This window comes from Phasianus colchicus, chromosome 31, assembly GCF_987193195.1.
Source record: "Phasianus colchicus chromosome 31, bPhaCol1.hap1.1, whole genome shotgun sequence".
NCBI lineage: Eukaryota > Metazoa > Chordata > Aves > Galliformes > Phasianidae > Phasianus > Phasianus colchicus.
This window is the reverse complement of record NC_143466.1, coordinates 3,640,803-3,655,283: the sequence shown is the minus strand read 5'-3', so window position 1 is coordinate 3,655,283 and position 14,481 is coordinate 3,640,803. Positions and strand designations below refer to the sequence as shown.

The window sequence follows — 14,481 nt, the reverse complement described above, 5'->3', positions numbered from 1 at the left end:
GGGCCTACGGGCGGCCCCGGCTTCTGCCCTCCCTCCGGGGGGGGTCCTCCCTCCGGGGGGGTCCTCCCGGTTCCGCTGTACCGCCCCGGTTCGGACCCGGCGCCATGGTGAGGGTTTGGGGGGGGGGTGTAGGCCGCGGTAGGCTTCAGGGGGCGGTGTAGGCCTCAAACGGGGCCTGTTGGGGGGGGGGGGGGGGTGTAGGCCTCAGGGGGGGTCTGTTAAATTGGGGGGGGAGTCTGAGAGTTGGGCGGGGGGGTTGAGGGGTGGGTCACGTGGTGTCGGGGGGGGGGGGTATGGGTTTTTTTGGGGGGGGGGGGTCCAGGCTTCAGTTGGGCCTGGTTTGGGGGTAGGCCTCAAAGTGGGGGGGGCGGGAGGGGCTTTAGGTTGGGGGGGTTTTTAGGCTGGGGGGGGGTCGAGGTGGTGGGAGGTGGGGCTTTTTTGTGGGGGGGGGCGTTAGGTTTGGGTGGGGGTATTTAGATATGGGGGGGTCTTTAGGTTGGGGGGGGTCGAGGTGGTGGGGGGTGGGGCTTCGTGGGGGGGGGACGGCCGTTAGGTTGGGGGGGGAGGGTCTTCGCGGGGGGGGTCGTGAAGGTGGGAGGTGGAGTTTTTGTGGGGGGGGGGCAGGAGGGGCGTTAGGTTTGGGGGGGGGTCTTTAGAAATGGGGGGGCTTTAGGTTGGGGGGGGTTTCAGGTTGGGGGGGGGCGGTCATCGGGGGGTGGGAGATGGGGTTTTTTTTGGGGGGGGGGGGAGGCAAACTTGTGGGTCCTGAAATGTGTTTGGGGGGCTGAGGGGGGGGGTTTTAAAGGGGGGGGGGTCGTAAGGGGGGCTGGGGGGGGGGTTGGGTTCTAAATGGGGTAATTAAGTGCCCCCCCCCCCCCCGTTTTGTTTTGGTTTTAGGAGCCCCGCGGTGCAGCGTGGCAGGTGAGGAGGGGGGGGAATAAAATGAGACCCCCCTCCCCACACAGCATGAAATGGGGGGGCAAGGAGGGGTCTTGGGGGGGGGGGGGGGGGCAATAAGGGGGTCTTTAATGGGGGGGGGGATGAAGGGGGGGTTGTTTGTTGGGGGGGGTTTAGGGGTCTCTGTGGGGGTTTTGGGGGGGCATTGAGGGGTGTTCTCTATTGGGGGGGGGGCAATAAGGGGTGTCCTTAATGAGGGGGGGGAGTAATTAAAGGTTTCATTTATTTTGGGAGGGCAATAAGGGGTTTCTATGGGGATATTTGGGGGGGGGGGCGAGAAATGTCCTTAATTGGGGGGGGGGGTTAATGAGGGGTCTTTAAGGGGGTATTGGGGGGGGGGGGGCAGTAAGGGGTCTTTGTGGGGGTTTATTGGGGGGGCATTGAGGGGTTTATTGGGGGGGCAGTAAGGGGTTTTCTTTATGGGGGGGCCAATAAGGGCTTTTCTTTATGGGGGGGGGCAATAGGGCACCTCTGTGTGGACATTATGGGGGGGGGGGGTCGTTTTTTTGCCCCCTCCCATTTCATTTTTGGGGTGGTTTCCCCTTTTTTTTTTTGCACTGGGGGGGGGGGGGGGGCAAAGCCCTCAACCCCTTTATTTTTTACCCCCCCCCCCCCAAATTTTTAGAACTCCAACGTGGAAAACCTGCCCCCCCACACCCTGCGCCTGCTCTATAAGGAAGTTTCCACGCTGACGTCCGACCCCCCCCCGGGAATTAAGCTCTTCCCTAACGAGGAGGACGTCACCGACGTGCAGGTCACCATCGAAGGGCCTGGTGAGCCGGTGTGGGGGGGGGCGGGGGGGTCTCTGTGCCCTATAAAACCCCATTAACCCCATTATTTCCCCCCCACACTTATGGAAGACCCCATTGAGCCACTTGGGGGGGTTTGGGGGGGTCTCTGTGCCCTATAAACCCCTGTTAACCCCCCTACGTCACCCCCTCCCTTAGGAAAGACCCCGGGGGGGGGGTTTGGGGGGGTCTCTGTGCCCTATAAACCCCATTAACCCCATTATTCCCCACAAACCTTAAGGAAGACCCCATTGAGCCCTTTGGGGGAGGGGTTTGGGGGGGGTCTTTGTGCTCTATAAGCCCCCATTAAGCTCTATATGCTCCCCCTCCCTTATGGGAGACCCTGGGGGGGGTTTTGGGGGGGTCTCTGTGCCCTATAAACCCCCATTAACTCCTCTATGTGCCCCCCCCCTAAAAAAGACCCTGGGGGGGGGGTTTTGGGGGGGGTCTCTGTGCCCTATAAGCCCCATTAACCCCATTATTTCCCCCCTGCCCTTAAGGAAGACCCCATTGAGCCATTTTGGGGGGGGTTTGGGGGGGTCTTTGTGCCCTATAAACCCCCATTAACCCCATTATTTCCCCCCCTTATAAAAGTCCCTGTTCCACCATTTTGGGGGGTCGTTTTTGGGGTCTCTGTGCCCTATAAACCCCCATTAATGCCTCTATGTGGCCCCCCCCCATAAAAGACCCTGGGGGGGGGCGTTTGGGGGCTCTCTGTGCCCTATAAGCCCCTGTTAACCCCTCTATATGACCTTCTCCCTTAGGAAAGACCCTGGGGGGGTTTGGGGGGGTCTCTGTGCCCTATAAACCCCATTAATCCCTCTATGTGGCCTCCCCCCCCTATAAAAGACCCTGGGGGGGGGGGTTTGGGGGGGTCTCTGTGCCCTACAAACCCCCAATAACCCCATTATTTCCCCCCTCCCCCCTTATAAAAGTCCCTCTTGTGCCATTTTGGGGTCGTTTTTGGGGTCTCTGTGCCCTACAAACCCCCATTAACCCCATTATCCCCCCCCCCCCCCCATTACAGAAGGCACCCCGTACGCGGGGGGGCTTTTTAGGATGAAGTTGGTGCTGGGGAAGGAATTTCCTTCGGCCCCCCCCAAAGGATTTTTCCTGACCAAAATCTTCCACCCCAACGTCGGACCCAGCGGGGAGATCTGCGTCAACGTCCTCAAGAGGGACTGGAGCGCAGAGCTGGGGCTCAGACACGTCCTGCTGGTCAGGGGGGGGGCGTCGGGGTGGGACCCCCCCTCTAAAAGGGGCTGGGGGGGGTTTGGGGGCGGTTCATTGGGGTTTTGGGGGGGTTTGGGGGCAGTTCTGTGGGGTTTGGGGGCAGTTCTGTGGGGTTGGAGAGGGGTTGTGGGGTCTGAGGGCAATTCTGTGGGGTTTGGGGGGGTTCTATGGGGCTGGGGGGGAGCTGTGGGGTGGGGCCCCCCCTCTAAAAGGGTTTGGGGGGGGTGGGGGCGATTCTGTGCGGTTTAGGGGGGATTTGGAGGCAGTTCTGTGGGGTTTGGGGGCAGTTCTATGGGGTTTGGGGGCAGTTCTATGGGGTTTGGGGGTGTTCTATGGGGCTGGGGGGGGCTTTGAGGTTGGACCCCCCCTCTAAAAGGGGTTGGTGGTAGTTTGGGGGCGATTTGTGGGGTTTGGGGGGGTTCTGTGGGGCTGGGGGAGGTCTTTGGGGGGGAACCTGTAGATATCCTATAGAGCTTCATAGGGACCCACAGAGCCCCATAGAAACCCATAGAGAATCACCGAACCCCATAGAGACCCATAAGGACCCCACAGAGCCCCATAAGGACCCCATAGAGGCTCCACATTGACCCATAGAAACCCATAGGGGGACCCGTAGAGACCCCATAGAGACCCATAGGGACCCCATAGAAACCCAGAGGGACCCATAGAAATCCATAGAAACCCATAGGGACACATAAGGACCCCATGGAGGCACACAGACCCCATAGGGACCCCATAGGGACCTATGTGACCCCATAGGGACCCATAGATATCCATAGAGCCCCATAGGGACACATAAGGACCCCATAGAGGTGCACAGACCCCATAGGGACCCCTAGAGCCCTATAAAGACACATAGGGACGCCATAGGGACCCCCAGAGCCCCATAAAGACCCATAGGGACACATAAGGACCCCATGGAGGTGCCCAGACCCCATAGGGACCCATAGAGATCCATAGAGCCCCATAGGGACACATAAGGACCCCATGGAGGCGCCCAGACCCCATAGGGACCCCATAGGGAGCCCCATAGAGACTCATAGGGACCCATAGAGATCCATAGAGCCCCATAGGGACCCATAGGGACACATAAGGACCCCATGGAGCCCCATAGAGACCCATAGGGACCCATGTGACCCCATAGGGACCCGTGGAGCCCCATAGAGACCCATAGGGACCGATAGAGACCCCATAGGGACCCATAGAAATCCATAGAGCCCCATAGGGACACATAAGGACCCCATGGAGGCGCCCAGACCCCATAGGGACCCCATAGGGAGCCCCATAGAGACCCATAGGGACCCATAGAGACCCCATAGAAACCCATAGAGACCCATAGGGACACATAAGGACCCCATGGAGGCGCCCAAACCCCATAGAGACCCATAGGGACCCATGAGGCCCCATAGGGACCCCCAGAGCCCCATAGAGACCCATAGGGACCCATGAGACCCCATAGGGACCCATAGAGACCCCATAGAAACCCATAGGGACCCATAGAGATCCATAGAGCCCCATAGGGACACATAAGGACCCCATGGAGGCACACAGACCCCATAGGGACCCCATAGGGACCCCCAGAGCCCCATAGAAACCCATAGAGACACATAAGGACCCCATGGAGGCGCCCAGACCCCATAGAGATCCATAGTGCCCCATAGGGACACATAAGGACCCCATGGAGGTGCCCAGACCCCATAGGGACCCCATAGAGACCCATAGGGACCCATAGAGATCCATAGAGCCCCATAGGGACACATAAGGACCCCATGGAGCCCCATAGAGACCCATAGGGACTCATGTGACCCCCATAGGGACCCCTGGAGCCCCATTGAGACCCATAGGGACCCATGAGACCCCATAGGGAACCCCGGAGCCCCATAGAGCCCTATAGGGACCCCACATTGACGCCCCCCCCCCAATTTCAGACCATCCGCTGTTTGCTGATCCACCCCAACCCGGAGTCCGCGCTGAACGAGGAGGCGGGCCGGCTGCTATTGGAGGATTACGAGGGCTACGCCGCCCGCGCTCGTCTGCTCACCGAGATCCACGCGCAGCGCCCCCCGGTGGCCGGAGGCGGAACTGCAGCTTCTTCCAATCCCACCGCGGCGTCCCACGAGCCGGGGGCTTCGACGTCGGGCCCCCCCCCCACGAGCACCGCGGGCCCCCCCCCCAGCGAAGGCCCCATGGCGAAAAAACACGCGGGGGACCGCGACAAAAAGCAGGCGGCCAAGAAGAAGGCGGACAAGAAGCGCGCGCTGCGGCGCCTTTAAGAGCGTGCCCCCCCCCCTCCCTTCCTTTCCCTTTATAACCCCCCCCCCCTCTTTAAATCCGGGGGGGGGGGCGGGTCCCAATAATCCCAACCCTTTTTCAACCCCCCCCCCCACTTTTACCCATTTCGTTTTGGGGTCAATTCAGTTTTTTTGGTTGTTTTCCCACCTGGGAGGGGGGGCACGTTTTGCCCCTCCCCCCCCCCCCCCCGCCCTTCAATCACTTTTTTTCTCCCTCCCCCTCCCCCCCCCTTTTCTTTAAGTTATTTAAATTATAAAAAAGGAAAAAAAAGGAAAAAAAAAAATTCCACGCGGGATTAAAGCGGTCGTTGTTTTCTACTGCGGTGTCGTCCGTTGGGTCTCAATGGGTTTCGTTCTTTAAGGGGGGGGGCCATCATTAAAAACACCCCCCTTACCCCCTCCCAAATAAATTTAAAGCCCGCTTCCGCTCAGAACTCGCTTTCCCATCACGCCTCGCGGCCGCGCCTTGCTTGTCGCCAACGCGCGGCCGTGCCGCAAAGGACGACGGGAGATGTGGTTAGTGCCGCTCAGCCAATCAGAGCTCACATCCCCATGATACCCCGCGGCCGTGCCACAAAGGACGACGGGAGTTGTATTCACCCCCGCGTCATTGCGCATCTCAACCAATCGGAGCTCGCTTTCCCATGATGCCCCGCGGCCGTGTCCCGCCCGCCGCTAACGCGCGGCGCCGCAAAGGACGATGGGAGTTGTGGTCGGTGCCGCTCAGCCAATCAGAGCTCGCAGCGCCTCTCCCCGATGGGAGGGGGAGGAGATTCATTCCTGCCCCCCCCCCCCCCACCCCCTCCGCTCGGCCCTAATTAATGATGATTAATTAACCCCGACGTTCATCCGCGCTAATGAGGCCGCCATCTGTTGGTCCCCCGCGCGTGCCGGTGATTAAGGAGCGCTAACGGGGTTAATTACGTAAGGGGGGGGGGGGGGTTATTAATAGACGTTTTGCGGGGGGGGGGGGCTGTTAATTAATGGACGCTATGGGGCAGCTATTAATTAGTGGCTGACATAAGAGGGTCCCTATTAATTTATTAACTGCGGGGGGGGGGTGGCAATGCCACTGTGGGAGTGAGACCTGGGGGCGGGGGGGGGGGGGAGGGTCCCAATTAATTAATGTCTAATTAAGTCCCACTGCACCCAATGGGAGACGCTTAACACCCCACGACCCCCCCCATAAACCCCCCATCACCCCCTATAACCCCCCCCACGACCCCGCCCCCCACAACCCCACCCCCTCCCTCCCCACCCCCACAGCCCCCCCATAATCCCCCCATATAACCCCCCCCCCCCCCACTCCCACCATGGGGAGCAGCCGCAGCGCCGCTCTACCCACCAAGTCCTCCAACAACTCCGCTGCTCCACCGAACCCATTGGGCCACACAAACCCCCCCCCACAGAACCCCCCCATAGATCCCCGCCCCCTTTCACCCCCCCCCCCATAACCCCACCCCCTCCCCATGACTCCCCCCACAGAATCCCATCACCCTCCTCCCCCTATAACCCCACCCACCCCATATAATCCCCCCCCCCAAGACCCCTCCCCCCATAATCCCATTACCCCCCCACCCCCCCACAATCCCATAACCCCACCCCCCATAATCCCATAACCCCAATCCCCCACAGCCGCCCATATAACCCCACTCCTCCCTCCCACCTCACCCCCCCAAAACCCCACCCCCCACATAACCCCCCTATTACCCCCTCCCCATATAAACCCCACCCCCATAATCCCCCTCCCATACCCCCCCATATAACCCCACCCCCCCACGTCCCCTCCCCCCATCACCCCATCACCCCCCCCATAATCCCCCCATATAACCCCGCTCCCCCCACAATCCCCCACCATGGGGAGCAGCCGCAGCGCCGCTCTATCCCGCCAAGTCCTCCAAGAACTCTACTGCTCCACGCATTGCACATAGGAGGAGCTGAGCCCACACCCCCAATAACCCCACCCCCCATATAACCCCCCTTTCCATGTAACCCCCCCTCCCCATATAACCCCACCCACCCCCTCCCCACCCCCCCAGCCCCCCCATAATCCCACAACCCCACCCCCAGCCCATATAATCCCATCACCCCCCCATAATCCCCCATATAACCCCGCTATGCTCCCACCATGGGGAACAGCCGCAGTGCCGCTCTATCCTGCAAGGTCCTCCAAGAACTCTACTGCTCCACGCATTGCACATAGGACGAGCTGAGCCCACTCCCCCCATAGCCCCACCCCCCATGTAACCCCCCCTCCCCATATAACCCCACCCACCTCCTCCCCACCCCCCCAGCCCCCCCATAATCCCACAACCCCACCCCCAGCCCATATAATCCCATCACCCCCCCATAATCCCCCCATATAACCCCGCTATGTTCCCACCATGGGGAACAGCCGCAGTGCCGCTCTATCCCGCCAAGTCCTCCAACAACTCTACTGCTCCACGCATTGCACATAGGACGAGCTGAGCCCACTCCCCCCATAGCCCCACCCCCCATGTAACCCCCCCTCCCCATATAACCCCACCCACCCCCTCCCCACCCCCCCAGCCCCCCCATAATCCCACAACCCCACCCCCTGCCCATATAATCCCACCCCCCTCCTATAATCCCCCCATATAACCCCGCTCCCCCCACAATCCCCCACACTCCCACCATGGGGAACAGCCGCAGCGGCGCTCTATCCCGCGAGGTCCTCCAAGAACTCCGTGCCTCCACGCGTTACACGGAGGAGGAGCTGAGCCGTTGGTACGACGGATTCCAACGCCAGTGCCCCGATGGCCGCATCCGCCGCGACGAATTCGAACGGATTTACAGCAATTTCTTCCCCAATTCGGATCCCCAAGGCTACGCCCGCCACGTCTTCAGGAGCTTCGACACCAACGACGACGGCACGTTGGATTTTAGGGAGTACATCATCGCCCTGCACCTCACCTCGTCCGGGAAAACCCACCTGAAACTCGAGTGGGCTTTCTCCCTCTTCGACGTGGATCGTAACGGGGAGGTCAGCAAGAGCGAGGTGCTGGAGATCATCACGGTGAGGTTCTGGGGGGGGCTGGGGGCGCGGGGGGGGGGGGTTGTGGGGGTCTCTATGGGGTGCTGGAGGTCGTTGTGGTGAGTGGCCGCCAGGGGGCGCTGTGAGGGTCTATGGGGCTCTATGGGGCTCTATGGGGTCATTAGAGTGCATGGCCGCTAGGGGGCGCTGTGAATGGGGCTCTATGGGGGCTCTATGGGGTGCTGGAGGTCATTGTGGTTCATGGCCGCCAGGGGGCGCTGTGTGTGGGGTGTCTATGGGGGCCTATGGGGCTCTATGGGGCTGCTGGAGGTCATTATGGAGCATGGCCGCCAGGGGGCGCTGTGAGGATCTATGGGGCTCTATTGGGGTCTATGGGGGTCATTATGGTGAATGGCCGCTAGGAGGCGCTGTGAAGGGGGGTCTATGGGGCTCTATGGGGGTCATTATGGAGCATGGCCGCTAGGGGGCGCTGTGAAGGGCGGTCTACGGAGGCTCTATGGGGGTGCTGGAGGTCATTGTGGTGAATGGCCGCTAGGGGGCGCTGTGAAAGGGGGTCTCTATGGGGCTCTATGGGGGTGCTGGAGGTCATTATAGTGCATGGCCGCTAGGGGGCGCTGTGAAAGGGGGGGATCTATGGGGCTCTATGGGGATGCTGGAGGTCATTATCGTGAAAGGTCGCTAGGGGGCGCTGTGAAGGGGGCCTCTATGGGGCTCTATGGGGTGCTGGAGGTCGTTGTGGTGAGTGGCCGCCAGGGGGCGCTGTGAGGATCTATGGGGCTCTATGGGGGTCATTATGGTGAATGGCCGCTAGGGGGCGCTGTGAATGGGGCTCTATGGGGGCTTATGGGGGTGCTGGAGGTCATTGTGGTGCATGGCCGCCAGGGGGCGCTGTGAGGATCTATGGGGCTCTATGGGGGTCATTATGGTGAATGGCCGCTAGGGGGCGCTGCGAAGGGGGCTCTATGGGGGGTTTATGGGGGTCTATGGGGGTCATTGTGGTGCAGGCCGCCAGGGGGCGCTGTGAGGATCTATGGGGCTCTATGGGGGTCATTATGGTGCATGGCCGCTAGGAGGCGCTGTGAAGGGGGAATCGATGGGGGTTTATGGCGGTGCTGGAGGTCATTATCGTGAATGGTCGCTAGGGGGCGATGTGAATGGGGCTCTATGGGGGGTTTATGGGGGTGCTGGAGGTCATTGTGGTGCAGGCCGCCAGGGGGCGCTGTGAGGATCTATGGCACTCTATGGGGCTCTATAGGGTCATTATGGAGCATGGCCGCCAGGGGGCGCTGTGAAAGGGGGGGGATCTATGGGGGTGCTGGAGGTCGTTGTGGTGAATGGCCGCTAAGGGGCGCTGTGAAAGGGGGGCTCTATGGGGCTCTATGGGGGTCATTATGGTGAATGGCCGCTAGGAGGCGCTGTGAAGGGGGGTCTATGGGGCTCTATGGGGCTGCTGGAGGTCGTTGTGGTGAATGGCCGCCAGCGGGCGCTGTGAGGGTCTATGGGGCTCTATGGGGGTCACTATGGGGGTGCTGGAGGTCGTTATGGTGAATGGCCGCCAGGGGGCGCTGTGAATGGGGCTCTATGGGGCTCCATTGGGATGCTGGAGGTCATTATCGTGAATGGCCGCTAGGGGGCGCTGTGAGGATCTATGGGGCTCTATGGGGGTCATTATGGTGAGTGGCCGCCAGGGGGCGCTGTGTGTGGAGTGTCTATGGGGCTCTATGGGGCTCTATGGGGTGCTGGAGGTCGTTATGGTGAATGGCCGCCAGGGGGCGCTGTGGGGCCCAGCTGGGTCTATGGGGTCCATGGGGCGGAGGATCTTTGGGGTCAGGGATCTGTAGGGCAGAGTTCCCCCCTCGGCCTTAATTAATTAAGGTAATTAACCCCGGTAATCCGCCATGGAAAAATCAACGGGGGGGGCTGAGCTGTGCGGGGTCACGTGGGGCAAAGCAGCTTTGGGGGGGGATGTGGGGCAGCAGAACCCGATCTGTGGGGTGGTTATGGGGCTATGGGGCGGTTATGGGATCTATGGGGTGGTTATGGGGCGGTTATGGGATCTATGGGGCGGTTATGGGATCTATGGGGTGGTTATGGGGCGGTTATGGGATCTATGGGGTGGTTATGGGATCTATGGGGCGGTTATGGGATCTATGGGGTGGTTATGGGATCTATGGGATCTATGGGGCGGTTATGGGATCTATGGGGTGGTTATGGGATCTATGGGGCGGTTATGGGGCTATGGGGTGGTTATGGGATCTATGGGATCTATGGGGCGGTTATGGGATCTATGGGGTGGTTATGGGATCTGTGGGGTGGTTATGGGATCTATGGGATCTATGGGGTGGTTACGGGGCGATTATGGGGTTATTATGGGATCTGTGGGGATCTATGGGGTGGTTATGGGGTGATTATGGGGTTATTATGGGATCTATGGGATCTATGGGGTGGTTACGGGGCGATTATGGGGTTATTATGGGATCTGTGGGATCTATGGGGTGGTTATGGGATCCATGGGGTTCTATGGGGTCATCATGGGGTCACTACGGGGTGGTTATGGGATGTATGGGGTCTGTGGGGTTGCTATGGGATCTGTGGGGTCATTATGGGATCCATGGGTTATTATGGGATTTGTGGGGTTATTATAGGATCTATGGGGTTGCTATGGGATCTATGGGGTTAATATGGGATCTGTGGGTCATTATGGGATCCATGGGGTTGCTATGGGATCCATGGGTTATTATGGGATGTATGGGATCACCATGGGATGTATAGGATCATTATGGGATGTGGGCTCACTATGGGATGTGGGCTCATTATGGGATGTGGGCTCATTATGGGATGTGGGGTCACTATGGGATGTGGGCTCATTATGGGATGTGGGGTCACTATGGGATGTGGGCTCATTATGGGATGTGGGCTCACTATGGGATGTGGGCTCATTACGGGATGTGGGCTCATTATGGGATGTGGGCTCACTATGGGATGTGGGCTCATTATGGGATGTGGGCTCATTATGGGATGTGGGCTCATTATGGGATGTGGGCTCATTATGGGATGTATAGGATCACTATGGGATGTGGGCTCATTATGGGATGTATAGGATCACTATGGGATGTGGGCTCATTATGGGATGTGGGGTCACTATGGGATGTGGGCTCATTATGGGATGTGGGCTCATTATGGGATGTATAGGATCACTATGGGATGTGGGCTCATTATGGGATGTGGGCTCATTATGGGATGCCCGCAGGCCATCTTTAAGATGATCCCTGAGGAGGAGCGGCTGCAGCTGCCGGAGGACGAGAACAGCCCTCAGAAACGGGCCGACAAACTGTGGGCCTTCTTCAACAAGGGGGAGAACGGTGAGCTGAAAACGGGGGAATTCAGCCCAAAACGGGGCCTGAAAACGGGGGAATTCAGCCCAAAACGGGGCCTGAAAATGGGGGAATTCAGCCCAAAACGGGGCCTGAAAACGGCGGAATTCTGCCCAAAACGGGGCCTGAAAACGGGGGAATTCTGCCCAAAACGGGGCCCGAAAATGGGGGAATTCTGCCCAAAACGGGGCCCGAAAACGGGGGAATTCTGCCCAAAACGGGGCCCGAAAACGGGGGAATTCTGCCCAAAACGGGGCCTGGAACTGAGAGCCCAAAATGGGGGAATTCAGCCCAAAATGGGGCACGAAACCCAGAGCCAAAAACGGGGGAATTCTGCCCAAAACAGGGCCCCAGAAATGGGGGAATTCAGCCCAAAACGGGGCCTGAAAATGGGGGAATTCAGCCCAAATCAGGGCCCAAAACTGAGAGCCAAAAACAGCAGAATTCAGCCCAAAACGGGGCCGAAAAGGGGGGAACTCAGCCCAAAATGGGACCCGGAACTGAGAGCCCAAAATGGGACCTGAAATCTCCCAAATTCAGCCCAAAATGGGAACTGAAAATGAGGGAATTCAACCCAAAATGAGGCCTGGAACTGAGAGCCAAAAATGGGGGAATTCAGCCCAAAATGGGACCCGTAAATGGAGGAATTGAACCCAAAATGAGACCTGAAAATGGGGGAATTCAGCCCAAAACGGGGCCCGAAACTCAGAGCCAAAAACGAGGGAATTCAGCCCAAAACGGGGCCCAAAAATGGGGGAATTCAGCCCAAATCAGGGCCCAAAACTGAGAGCCAAAAAAGGTGGAATTCAGCCCAAAATGGGACCCGAAAATGGAGGAATTCAACCCAAAATGAGACCTGAAAATGGGGGAATTCGGCCCCAAATGGGGCCCGAAACTGAGAGCCAAAAACGAGGAAATTCAGCCCAAAACGGGGCCCCAAAAATGGGGGAATTGAACCCAAAACGGGGCTCGGAACTGAGACCCAAAAACGGCCAAATTCAGCCCAAAATGGGGCCCGAAAATGGGGGAATTCAGCCCAAAATGGGGCCCAGAACTGAGAGCCAAAAACGGCCGAATTCAGCCCAAAACTGAGACCCAAAAATGGGGGATTTTACCCCAAAATGAGGCCCCAAAAATGAGCCCCAAAATCGCCCGAATTCACCCCAAAATGGGCCCCAAAAATGGCGAATTCAGCCCCAAATGAGGAGCCCCCCCCAATTAACTGCATCCCTAATTAGCAACCCCCCCGCTAATTAATGACCCCAACTAATGAATCACCCCCCAATTAATTAATTACCCCCAGCGCTCCCATTCCTCATCAACCCCTCCCACCCCCAATTACCCCCTTTGCTACTTAATTACCATCCCCAGCTAATTAACGACCCCCCAGCTAATTAACGACCTCCGCAGCTCATTACCAACCCCCCCCATCGTTAATTAACGAGCTGCTATTAATGACCCAATAATTACCCCAATGCCCCCAATTCTCTCCCAACCTTCCCCCCCCCCAATTACCCCCTTCACTAATTACAAACGACCCCAATTAAGACCCCCCCAGCTAATTATGACCCCCCCTGCTCATCAACGACCACCCCGCTCACTAATTAACGACAAGCTCATTAATTATCCCCACTAATTACTCCATCCCCTACCGACCCCCTTGCCCCCATTACCCCCCCACTAATTAACTGCCTCCTTCCCTAATTAGCAACCCCCCCCAACTCATCAACGACCCCAACTAATTAATCACCCCCCTAATTAACTAATTACCCCCCTAACTCATTAATTACCCCCACCCCTCCCACCCCTCATCAACTCCTCCCATCCCCCCCCCCCCCCTCCAATTACCGCTTAATTACCGCCCCCCCCGCCCCCCCCCCAGCTCGTTACCACCCCCCCCGCCGTTAATTAGCGTTAATTAATTAACAGATAAGATCGCCGAGGGCGAATTCATCGACGGGGTGATGAAGAACGACGCCATCATGCGGCTCATCCAATACGAGCCCAAGAAATAATGGGGGGGGGGCGCAAAATGGGGGGGGGGCGCTGAGATCCCCCCCCCCGGGGGGTTAATTAATTAATGAGGGGGGTGGTTAATTGATCGGGGGGGTTATTAGGTGATTATCGGGGGTTAATTAGTGGGGGGGGGGGTAATAAAGTGATGGTGATGAATGGGTTGGGTGTGTGAGTGGGGGGGGAATTGGGGGGGGGGTCCCAAAATTGGGGGGGTCTCAAAATGGGGGGGTCCCAAAATTGGGGGGGGTCCAGAAATAATGGGGGGGTTTCCAAAATTGGGGGGGGGTCTCAATATTGGGGGGGGTCCTAAAATTGGGGGGGGGCTCAAAATGGGGGGGGTCCAAAAATAATGGGGGGGGGGTTCCAAAAATGAGGGGGGGTCCCAAAATTGGGGGTGGGGGTCTCAAAATGGGGGGGGTCCCGAAATTGGGGGGGGTCTCAAAATTGGGGGGGGGTCCAGAAATAATGGGGGGGGTCCCAAAATTGGGGTGGTCCTAAAATTGTGGGTGGGGTCCCAAAATGGGGGGGGGTCCCAAAATGCCGTCAGTGGGAGGAGCTTTAAATGGGGGCGGGGTCCCAGTGCCCCCCCAATCAATCAGGCGGCCACGTGATCTTAGCCCCGCCCCCAACGCCACACCACGTGATCCCGACGCTCCAATGACAAACCACGTGATCGCAACGCCCCGCTTCCCCCCAACGACGCACAGGACCACGTGATTCTGACGCCCCGCACGCGACCACGTGACCCACAACGCCCCGCCCCAACGACGCACGCGACCACGTGATCGCGACGCCCCGCCCCCCCA

At 58.9% G+C, this 14,481-nt stretch overlaps 2 protein-coding genes across 3 annotated transcripts; both read left to right on the top strand.

Moving 5' to 3' along the window:
- Positions 1–2: 2 nt before the first annotated feature.
- UBE2S (ubiquitin conjugating enzyme E2 S) lies at positions 3–5,444 on the top strand. Its single transcript, XM_090127722.1, has 5 exons — positions 3–107; positions 898–921; positions 1,583–1,730; positions 2,773–2,963; positions 4,907–5,444. Exons 1-5 carry the CDS (start codon positions 105–107, stop codon positions 5,249–5,251), a joined length of 711 nt encoding a protein of 236 aa, XP_089983848.1. The 5' UTR covers positions 3–104; the 3' UTR covers positions 5,252–5,444.
- Positions 5,445–5,763: 319 nt separating this feature from the next.
- Positions 5,764–13,689, top strand: RCVRN (recoverin). 2 transcript variants are annotated; one of them, XM_090127727.1, is made up of 4 exons: positions 5,764–6,162; positions 8,040–8,306; positions 11,536–11,647; positions 13,589–13,689. In XM_090127727.1, exons 1-4 carry the CDS (start codon positions 6,127–6,129, stop codon positions 13,672–13,674), a joined length of 501 nt encoding a protein of 166 aa, XP_089983853.1. In that variant the 5' UTR covers positions 5,764–6,126; the 3' UTR covers positions 13,675–13,689. The 2 variants fall into 2 exon arrangements, with proteins under 2 accessions (XP_089983853.1, XP_089983852.1); XM_090127726.1 differs by lacking the exon at positions 5,764–6,162 and having other exon boundaries at positions 7,878–8,306.
- Positions 13,690–14,481: the final 792 nt, after the last annotated feature.

Excerpts from the sequence above, each read along its gene's own strand:
- UBE2S (XM_090127722.1), top strand. Across the intron at positions 922-1,582 it reads CCCGCGGTGCAGCGTGGCAG|AACTCCAACGTGGAAAACCT; the intron begins GTGAGGAGGGGG and ends CCAAATTTTTAG. Across the intron at positions 1,731-2,772 it reads GGTCACCATCGAAGGGCCTG|AAGGCACCCCGTACGCGGGG; the intron begins GTGAGCCGGTGT and ends CCCCCATTACAG.
- RCVRN (XM_090127726.1), top strand. The coding sequence starts at position 7,926 with ATGGGGAACAGCCGCAGCGGCGCTCTATCCCGCGAGGTCCTCCAAGAA. Across the intron at positions 8,307-11,535 it reads AGGTGCTGGAGATCATCACG|GCCATCTTTAAGATGATCCC; the intron begins GTGAGGTTCTGG and ends GGATGCCCGCAG. Across the intron at positions 11,648-13,588 it reads CTTCAACAAGGGGGAGAACG|ATAAGATCGCCGAGGGCGAA; the intron begins GTGAGCTGAAAA and ends ATTAATTAACAG.